This window comes from Montipora capricornis, chromosome 8 (assembly GCF_036669925.1).
Source record: "Montipora capricornis isolate CH-2021 chromosome 8, ASM3666992v2, whole genome shotgun sequence".
In the NCBI taxonomy this organism is placed as follows: Eukaryota; Metazoa; Cnidaria; class Anthozoa; order Scleractinia; family Acroporidae; genus Montipora; species Montipora capricornis.
Window position 1 is genome coordinate 35,443,223 of NC_090890.1, and position 10,676 is coordinate 35,453,898.

At 37.8% G+C, this 10,676-nt stretch overlaps 1 protein-coding gene across 4 annotated transcripts in view; it reads left to right on the plus strand.

The window, feature by feature from the left end:
- Window positions 1-1,917: 1,917 nt before the first annotated feature.
- LOC138014537 (collagen triple helix repeat-containing protein 1-like) overlaps window positions 1,918-10,676 on the plus strand; it is a 15,057-nt gene continuing 6,298 nt past the window's right edge. Inside the window, exons 1-3 of one of the 4 annotated variants that reach the window (XM_068861646.1) lie at window positions 1,918-2,042; window positions 9,337-9,466; window positions 9,744-10,085. In XM_068861646.1, coding sequence (XP_068717747.1) covers window positions 9,353-9,466; window positions 9,744-10,085 — 456 coding nt within the window. In that variant the 5' untranslated portion in view covers window positions 1,918-2,042; window positions 9,337-9,352. Of the gene's footprint in view, window positions 2,043-3,038; window positions 4,443-7,600; window positions 7,700-8,742; window positions 8,810-9,336; window positions 9,467-9,743; window positions 10,086-10,676 lie in introns of those variants that run through there. The other 3 variants (XM_068861645.1, XM_068861647.1, XM_068861644.1) reach the window with 3 other exon arrangements.

A 10,676-nucleotide genomic window follows, 5' to 3' on the forward strand; every position in this document is an offset into this window, starting at 1 on the left:
GGTGACAAACATGAGGCTAAACAAGCGCATTACTGAAAAGTTTTTTATTGACTTAACGTTTCGAATCATCTCAACATACATCTTCAGAAGTAACCGTCCGCGAATTTTTTTAAAAATATATAACAGTACGTAACTTGAGTAGCTTATGAAGTAATATTGATAGTAACAAAAGGAGGTAATTTAATACTTTACAAGATATACAAGAAACAATGAAAACAAAAGAGGAAATATATACACTGTAAATGCATATACCTAATACACATGTAAAACTTAAAGATTATTATTAATAAAGATACAGCTTTTCGCTGATGATGTATTCTTTTAAGGATGCCTGAAGATCACGAATAAAAAGAATTTCTTTTATGGTACCTCTCGGTGGCTAGAATTCCAAAGTGGTCCCATTTTAAGTTGTGACTAGTTGAGATTACGTAATCAGCAATTAAGTAGCTTAAGCAACGACAACGGCGACGGCAACGAGAACGTCACAAATTTGCATATTTAGTGGGCAAAAACAATAGCTTTGCACGCCCTGCACGTGCATTTTTTCCCTTTTGTCCATTTCTTTGCCGTTGTCTGCAAAACAAAAACGTGAAATAACCAAATTTCAGGTTTTATCAAGAACGTCAGCACTTAGCGATAAATTTTCGTTTTTGAGGAACTACCACACCCTTGCTACAAATAGTTACAAAGCGATTAAAATAACGCGAATTTATATTTTGAGATCACGTTCTCGTTGCCGTTGCTGTTGTTGTTGCTTAAGCTCCTTGCTGTTACCTAGCAACGCCTTGAAGTGTTCAGATTTCCGGTCATGTAGTCTACGCCCTGTTTTACCAATGTAAAATTTATTATAATCCCAGCAACTAGCTTTATAGAGAACTTTGGACATAAGAGATCGAGCTAATCTGTCCTTATACGGGAAAAAACGAATTGATGTTATGGGGAATATTAAAAAAATGAAATAATTACTAATACAACATTTAAGCTGCGTAGCGATAACATTACTGGTACGTGTTAACTGACGAGACGATGAGACGAAAAGGGCAACCCTGCTTGTAAACCTCGGGAAAGCCGTGGAGTACACCATGAGTAGAGCCACATGGAGTAAGATATATATGCTAGTACGCGGTATCGTTTATGATCTTTCCCTTGTTCAGTTTCCGAAGATATGCAATCAAATTAGGAAGGTGCCTGCTATTGTTATTGCGCATACGTTCTGCGCATCCCGAGACTCTCGGATTTCCTATGGGTGGTGTTTATTAATACAGGGATATTTTTGCGCGGTTCAAACTATGCGGAGAAAGCAGAACTTAGCAAGTACTCTTGGTATCCAAAAAGAAAATTGGGGGTAACCATGCATTTTTCAGAGATGATTAACTTTCAATTTGGAATAGAACGCCATACATTGCTTTGTATTTTAAAGCTTATTACAAATATTGTTGATTAAATATCTTCATTTACAGCTTCTATTTGTCCATGGAGCTTGGAGTTTAAAATGACACATATTGCCCACTATATACTTTTAATTTGCCAAAAAACGAGTTCTTTTTGTGTAAATCTATTCCAACGCGAAACACAAAAATTCATTTAGCACGACCCGTGGTATATCGTTGTTAAAAATACGTGCCTACAGATTACAGTAGGGGTGGTTTGGTTTTTCCCTTTGTTTTTCATGGTACATCTACTTCCGTGTCAAGGGTGTGAATTTGTTATGAATTTTTCTTGTCCAAAGTCCATACTGATTCCTTCATACTGATTTATTTCAGTTTATGCTATATGACTCACTGAACCTAAATGACTTTTATGAGTTGTTTGTCGGCAGTGGAACTTTGGTCTCAAGGGCGTGAACTCGATTAATACTCAAGGAATGTTTCTTGATCGAAGTCCATAGGACTTCAGTCATACTAATCTATTTTAATGCTAGTAAAGGCTGAACCCAACTCACTCTTCTGAGTTGTTCATCAGCGCCGGATCTTCCGCAGTGACTTGTTATATTAAGAGGGTACGCAAATTAAGGAAACAAAACAACTCAAAGGTAGTCTCAGGTATGACGTTTTGTATTTCTTGTCTTTGACTGATTGCTCCTAAGCAGCTCTATCACACCTCAGTTAATTAAAGAATCGTCTTTTTCTCGACTGAAACAGCCTTGGTTTAGTGTCGTTTCAGTGCTTCAGAAGCAAGGAATCGATAGTGTTTGTGCAACGTAAGCGAAGCCAAAAAGATTTGTCTTTTGTATGATACCAACAAATCTGCAACTGCAGCTGAATCAGATGAAATCCGAAATAAATACTTAGTCGACTTTTGGCTTCACGAGAACACCCCATTATATGATTAGTAAAGCAAGAAGGTATATATGGAAAGAACTCAAGTGAGGCCATCGCTACTGTGTGCACGTGATGGATGAAGAACCTTCGCTTGGGCCGAGCCGATTTGCCGTCAAACTCCCACGGCCTGCTCCCGTCTGGTCTTGTAGCTCAGTCGGTAGAGCAACGGTGATCTAATCCGGAGGTCGTGGGTTCGATTCTCACCCGGGTCAGAGATTTTTCTCTGTCCTTGGGTGTTGCATAAGAAGTTCCTGATGCTGTGGATCAGCGAAGGTTCTTCATCCATGACATGCACACAGTAGCGATGGCCGCACTTGAGTTCTTTCCATATATACATACACACGCTACTTAGGACAACACGCACTTGCTACAGTTTAAAACTATGAAGCCATCACTTCCACTCAGTGCCCACACTCTCCATTTACCCTTCATGTCAACTATCCCAAATATCTTTCATCATGTAAGTTACATGAAATATCCCACAGATCTAGGTACTGTATTAAAAACGATCTTAAAATAGCAAGAAAGCATTGACACTTGTTGATTGTTACTAATATAGTAACAACTTCTCACTGCTAACGTTTGAATTCATAGAGGGTTTTAGCTCCTGGACATACAATGTCTCTTTTATTTTACAACGATAACATGTTTTTCCCGATGCAATATCAAAATTGTGCCATTTGATGTTGTGTCCAGTCGTTGTGATATGGTCGGCGATAGTTGAATGGTGATCTTTCACCGCTTGTGTTAAAGTGTTCAGTTTTTCTGTCATGTAATCCTCGTTTAGTCTTTGCAATGTAGAAATAGTCTCAGTCCCAGAAGCTTGCTTTCTATATGACTTTTGACATTTGAGAGCGATTCACACAAGTGGTCTTTGTGAGGAAAAAGTGATTTTATCTTAAGTTACCATGGACGAAGAATGAGAGTTGTAGGCTTTTGACTTTTTTCATGACTCCATATTCTCTTTTTAGGACTTAAGACCCTAGCAAGTAATACGTCATCATTGCATAAATTGTTACGTCTGAGTCAAAACAAAGTTGTATGAATTAATAGCTTTTCGCAATTTTACGTTTACTTGTCAACTGCAAAACAAAATTCAAGTGTCACAATGAAATGTTGGCTTGTATTTAAAAAAGCTAATTCCACACTGAGTTTGCGCGCTTTCTTTGTGGATTATCCTCGGTGGATGGGCAGCATTGACGAGAGAGTACAGCAATATTGGCGGGAATTGCACGCGTGCGAGTGTGTCGCCATGCCGCGAGAAGAATTGTGATAAGTACTCTTCGCCGCTCGTAAAATTTTCCGTCGCGGGTTTCTCCGTCTTTTCGTTACCACTATACGTCTAAAATAGAAAACAACGAAGAGTATTTCACATTCTTGGTTTTGATTCTCTTCGCCGAAAAGTAGCAATTACCTTCGGCAGGCGGAAATACGTTTGCTCACAAATGAGAATGAATAATATTCATGTTGGACATCTTAAAATGTTAAAATCCGATTGCGACACGCTCGAAAAAACTATACGTCTTTCTGATTGAAACATCTTAGCGCTTTTTTTAATGAAAGTTAACTGAAAAGGAGACACCTACAAAACTGCTATTCATACAGTCTTTATCACTCTAAAACGAGTATAAATGGTCCTTCGACGTATCCAAAGAGGCACGAAATTCTAACCTGCTCGTGTTCAGTTATGAATAATTTTTAGTTCCAATTGAAGTTCTTTAGTTTTCTCGTTTTTGTGCCCTTTTTGGAGGCCTTGGGTGCAAATTTTGAAGGTTTCCCTGGCTGGAAATAGGATCAAGAAAAGAACTGAAGGTGCAAAACGCGAATGCGTCTTCAAATGGAAAACGAAATATTCATCATTGACAAGTTAAGGGACATTTTCAACCAGGTTGACTATGGCTTAAAACGTTACGATTCAAAGACCCAAATATTCATTGTTTATTACGAAATCTCCATCGATTGCCTTCGCTAGAATTATGCAAGAAGTAGACGATGTACAACGACAAAGAACAAAAGGAATGGAAGAGATATCTGAAGTCGGCGATGAAGCTTCGCATCTCAGTTTGGTATCAGTGGAAGTTGTCTCGTGTCTAATAGATTTGGGAGATGTAGTTCAGTCAGGTTCGTGTTTATGTTTACTTTTTTTTTTTCAATTGTTACGGGAGTGCAGGGTTGGTGCTTTGATGAGAGAATTCGTTCTCGACCACTGTGACTCGGGTTCCATCTCAGACTCACATGGGGGCTTAGTTTGTCCACTCATATTTTAATGCGGGTATTTCGGGGCTTTTCCCTTTCGATTTACCATCGTTTGAAGCAGTCTGCTTTGCAATTAATTTTCTCACATTTCCTCAATTAAAAAAGCATTTGTCCTCGGTCAGTTTAGCTGTGGACATTTTTTTTAATACAAGGGCAAGGCTGTAGAATTTTGTACGGCTTCCCCCCAACATAGACCTTGTCACGGTGTCGTAAGAGAAATTAAGAACAAGAAGAAAAAAGTCTTGCGTTCCAGTGGTTCACTGTGCAATTATCCACATTTGAGTGACAAACATACAACACAATGCTTTACATAGCCTAACCGTTTTTGAGAGTAAATATTTTTCCGAACTTTTGACTGACGGATAATGGGTTGTTAATTCGCTTTACGTTCTGCCTTAAAATTAAATTTCCAAATCACTACAAAGTAAACACATATACGCACGTAGCAACATGAGATAAATGTATTCAACAAAAACCGCTTTTCTGCCAAAGACATATGTCATTTACTTAATTCATCAGTAAAGAAAGATAATCGATGCACAAAACCTGTAAAATCAACAGGCGAGCAATGAAACTCAAGCAATAGACCTTTTCAGCTTGTACGTTTTGTTTTCCCATTTCAGACCACATGATGTTACTCTAGGGAACAGTGTCTTTCAAATGTCGTCTTATGCACGTGCATATGTATGCATAACTTATGAAAAAACAAAAGAAACATTCCCTCGAGAACATCACGTGGTCTGAAATGGGAAAACAAAATGTACAAGCCGAAAAGGTCTATTGACCGGCCACAAACCAAATTGCAACCCGAGAGACAAGATCACGCCAATCCTTGGAAAGAGCCGCAAGGTGAAAACGCAGATCAATATAAGCGATTTCTAATAATCGAATCAAAGGGCTTGATCCTAGCATTACAGAGAGTATAAAACTATGCAAATACCCGTATAATTCGTTTTCGGAAGATCGAGTCACAGTTGGTTATCGGCTCAGTTTATCGCGGTAGGAAGGTTTATCAACACACCATAAAATTAACAAATCCACTCTGCTGCCACATTTCATTTCTATGACCGACAAATCCTTGAGTGTCTTCTCAAATCTCGGAAACTTTATCCTGCGAGAATTTCTTATCGTAAATCATCTCAATTTCAAATTTTCGACGGAAACACTGATTCATTTTGAAAATCGCAATGACGTTATTGTAAGCATACTAGCGTACTTAATGCAAACTTTGAATCACCTCCTGCCTCTCCAAAGACAAGTGTGGCTCTTTTTATGATATTTTTGACGCCAGTGTAACTAGCACAGTTTTCGATAGTCAGATTTCAAGAGAATAAACAAAATTAATATTTGAGGGGAAAGAGATTTGTGCTGATAAAATACAACCGGAACTTTATTTTACTTTAAAAATAGTTAATTTTGTCCTCTCTCTCTCAACAAAACAAATCGAGAAGGCAATAGAAAGTAGTGCGCGGTAAAAAAATGCGAAATTTTCCACGACAAAGGAAGTACTTTCTCAAAAAGTATACAAGAATCGTCGAAGCTAAAAGTCGGTAGAAAATAAAAATATATCCATGTCATTCATTAATTAAAATAGACGTTCTGATTTGAAAAAATGATTTTGTTCCGAAAAAGTCTTCAGATGGGATGAGAAGATTTAACTTGATTCCTTCTTTGCGTACTAAACAATAATTATGGTAATAATCGGTTCATTGTAGAAACTGAGCACAAGTCACTTATGCAAAATAGGGAGACTGTGGATCAAATCAAAGCGGATCGTATGAACTCAGAATTATTTTTAAGCGGAAGAACAACCTCATGCAATCATGAGTAGACGACTGAAACTTGAAACTCAACGCACACAAAAATAGTACTCAAGACATACGTATACTGGGGGAATGTGAGCGCTCTGTCTATAACACAAGGGTCGTATTTAATAATTACATCATCAGCTGCTCTGAATCCGAATTGATAGTAAAATGGGAAGGAAAGTGTTTATAGCTTTGACTTTACTTCATTTTTACCACTTGTATTTTATGTGTTGTCTATCGCAAAAGGGACCAACATAAAAAACATGATGTGAGAAGAACGTTCTAGATCTCCTGATCAGTTATCATTAATGCATTCACAAAACAGCGCAAAACAAGAAAAGCGTTCGAGTTGTGCTATCATGAGCAAATCTCAAGAGCAAAGATTTCAATATTCAAGTTTATCCCAAGTTCAGTTTTCCCATAAGAATTACTAAAAAACTGCGACGAAAAATCCGGGCCATGGAAGGGGTGAGTGTTCCTCCAATGGCTCGGTCACTGAACATTTTGTGTGTAAGTCTTCATCTCCCTTTGGCAACTCGTGAATGCCCTACGTTCAATTACAGAAAAAATAATTGTGGTGGGAGTTTCGCTGTTTATTAATTTCCCTGATTTTCAACTGCTAAACAACCCCTATCTGAGTCATAGATTTTTCGTATCATTATCAGCATCCTCAGGCTTTTCTTTCCTGCGTCTCGCTAAAAATTTTCGACTGATCTGTTCTCAAACCGTGCTCTCAACCATTACAGTATCGTCAAATGTTCACGACATTAATGTCAGAGAAAACTGGTGTCACCGATTTTTCCAGAGCGCTTCAGTTATACCAAAGATATTAAATTAAACAATAAAATGAGATAAATTTCCTCTTAACTCGTATTAAAGTAGTGTTAAAGCAACATAAGAAAAGAACGTGTACCTCGTTTGGCACTTGAAGAACAAACAATTCCAACGGTACCTTAGATGACCGTGAATATATGAAAATTTCTTATTTCAAAACTTATACAGCGACACTAATCCGGCATTGTCGAATACTCTTTAAACAGTCCAACCTTATCGACAAGTCGGTTTTTTGTTAAAAGCAAACTTAATTAAACATGATAATAAAACGTTCTCTGGTTAAAATTCGACTGCCAGGACCTACAGCCTTCAATGGGTGAAAGCGAAATGAAAGGTGATATAAATTAAATTCGAAAAAAAATGTGTGAAGATTACAAAGCGACCATGGAATTTACAAATTTGAAAAGAATGTAGCTCTGTCCAGGACGGAGGACGCGGATTAGACTGTCCAAAAACAAGAGTATGAGAAACAGATAGACGGTGAGTGATCACAAGTTCTCAGTAGCACTAGTTAATGACCGCTAATTTGGTATCTCGTTTACTTAAATGCCTCGACTCGTTTGGCAACTGACGAGGTAAAGCGGCCAATATGGGAAGTAATTTATTAGATGCCACCCTTTTTGATCGGATATGGTCATTAAATTTATTGATTTCTCTGTAACATTTCAACCTCTTTCGGAGCAATGAAAGTGAAGGCATACGAATCTAGTACGAGCACTTCAAGGGTGTACTTATAAATTCAATATGCTGTGCATTCAACAAGACGCTGAGATATAAATATTCGTTCAGTAGCGACCAAACTGTCGAGAATTTTCGTTGCCAAAAACATTGGAGATTCCCACCTGAAATGTTTTCTAAACGATTCGCAGGAGGGGAAATACAGTCCTTTTTGACATATCAGTCACTTATTGAAGACCTGGGTCAGTGATTTGCCAATTTAGCTCTCGGTAAGAGAAACTTAGTACGTTTCAGTAGGTTTATTTTTGCAATTTTTCGCACTAAAAGTTCAGCTAACAAATTCAAGGTAAGAAATTAATAGTTGGACGGGATGAGGATACTATCAATTTCTGAGAGCTAAAATAATCAAGTTGCCATTGGTTAAATCAAACTAAGGTTATTCGTGTATACCAGTTTCCCCACTTTTACCCATATAGTATGCGACTATGCCTCAATCGATGAGAATGCATGAAGAATCGAATACATATTTCAGTCGTACTAACCGAATTCGAGGTCTATATTGTTAGTAACGGGGGAAAGCAAGTAGTCGTAACTTTATTGCAGTTAGTGAGTAAAGTGAGATAAATGATTACAGGAAGGGGGATTATTCTTTAGCTATATTATGCAAACAAAAGAAACAGGAATGAAATTTAACATTTTGTTTGACAGCTGAAACAATTCCGTTGATGGTAACGGATAATTATTAATATTCTATCAACTAATGATTTAGCGGACTTGAAAAAGTGACAAGATAAGTCAACAGAAGAGATTATAAAATTCGTTCTGCAACAAATGTTGTTATCAACTCCTGACTTTGGAATTGTTACGCAGGAACTTGAACAAACACAAAGCGAGTTTCCTTTGCGAATTCAGGTATGGTCTTCTCCCCCATTTTCTCATTCCACGGCGGTAAAAGTAATAAGGTTTTTAGCGTCTTTTTCTCGGCTGGGAGAAAGACGAAGCTAAACATTTCTGTAGATATTGTTCTGGCAGATTAATTTAGATGAAAACTTTGGTCAAACAAGTTCATCTAATGTACGCCAGTATTTTTCTCTTTTTATGTAAAAATATTTGATCGCATTGTCTCTGAAGTAAGAGATTATACCAGTAGCTTGGTTAATTAAAAAAAGCGCAAATTTCTGGAATTATAAATGGTGGAGATAACTAACCAAGGGAAAAAATCCAGGTGCAACTATTCCGTGTTTTGATAGACAACCGATTATTTTTTGCCTTAATGTTTAGCGGAACAAAAAGCTGAGTTGATTAACACTGTGCGCTGGGGTGTGGAAATATCTAAATGAAAAGCAGAAGCTTCGCATTTAATTTTAACTTATTAAGGTCCTCACCTATTTCATGGAAAACAGTTACTAATTTTTGTTACTTTATTGTGTTCGTTACAGATCCCAGCGAAACGAAATGGTTCATTTTCGAAGTAATACAACCCTGCCCCTGGTGTTTTCACTTGTGTTTGCGATCCTGAGTTACTTTGCTGCAGCGAACAACAAGAGCAGCCAACAACCCAACAATGCGGTGAGCAAAAAGTAAACCGCTGGTTCAGTATACCAAGCTAAATAACTTGTTTTCTCAATTAGGGATACATTGATAAAAATTAACGAAACACCTCAAAACAAAAGAGGTTTTCCACGGGGAGGGGAGGGTGAAAGGGACGCTGTGGTGAGTGGGTTGTCAGCAAGTGTGAAGAAGAGGTGTCACTCGTTTTGCATGATTAGAAATTGGATTTAGCCTTAACTGTGAATAATCAGGGAATTTATTTCTTCCTTTTTTTTTTTTTCTTTTAAACGAACAGCCTGCTTCCCTTTTCTATGGAGGCATTCCTGGAATGCATGGAAAGCCTGGGTCACCTGGGTTACCAGGCCGTGACGGAAGAGATGGTCGTGAAGGGGCCAAAGGAGACCAAGGACAACCCGGTAAGGCTGGACCCCAGGGACCTCGTGGGGTAGTGGGTCCTGCTGGTGCGAATGGAAAGGATGGCGAAAAAGGAGAACGCGGTGTCCATGGCCCTCCCGGCCAAAAAGGAGAGCGAGGAGAGAGTGGTGCAAGTGGAGCTCCAGGTGTGAAGGCTTTTAAGAACTGGAAGGAGTGCGCCTGGAAAAACATTAACGATGGCAAAGATCATGGCCTGATTAAGGTGAGCAACAGATTATCTTTTTGGCAACAGAGAAGACATGTTTATATCGTTGGTAAACGGTCGCTGAAGAAAGCGAAACACATGTGCACGTCATTTCCTGGAAGAGGTCATTTCTCGTGAAGTAAACAGATAAATTAATCTGCTTAGTAGATATTAATTTCTTCTATTAAATAAAAAAAAAAAATGGATAGATTTAAGCGCTGATTATTTACTACAGAAAAAAAAGGAAAACAATTCGAGGTAAAATCTTTGATTCACTTTGCCTGAAATTTAGAAGGATATGCTTTTCCTAAAACTTACACTTCAAGGTTCATTTAGTGATCCCTTATTTGATCTTTTGTGGTTTTTTTTTTCTTATTGATTTGCATAATTATTTTTTTTACAATTACTGCAAAATTCTCTCGCGCTCATTGGCTAATTTTTATTGTCAATAAGCGGACAGACACATAAATTTATAATTTATGCGATATTGTGGAGATATTGCATGAAATTAAAGTTTCCGCATTTTTGTCTCGCGTTCTTCTCGTGTTTTCACTTAATTTTGACCCCTCTGCCTTTTTGTTATTGTAAAAAACAAATTGATGTCACTTT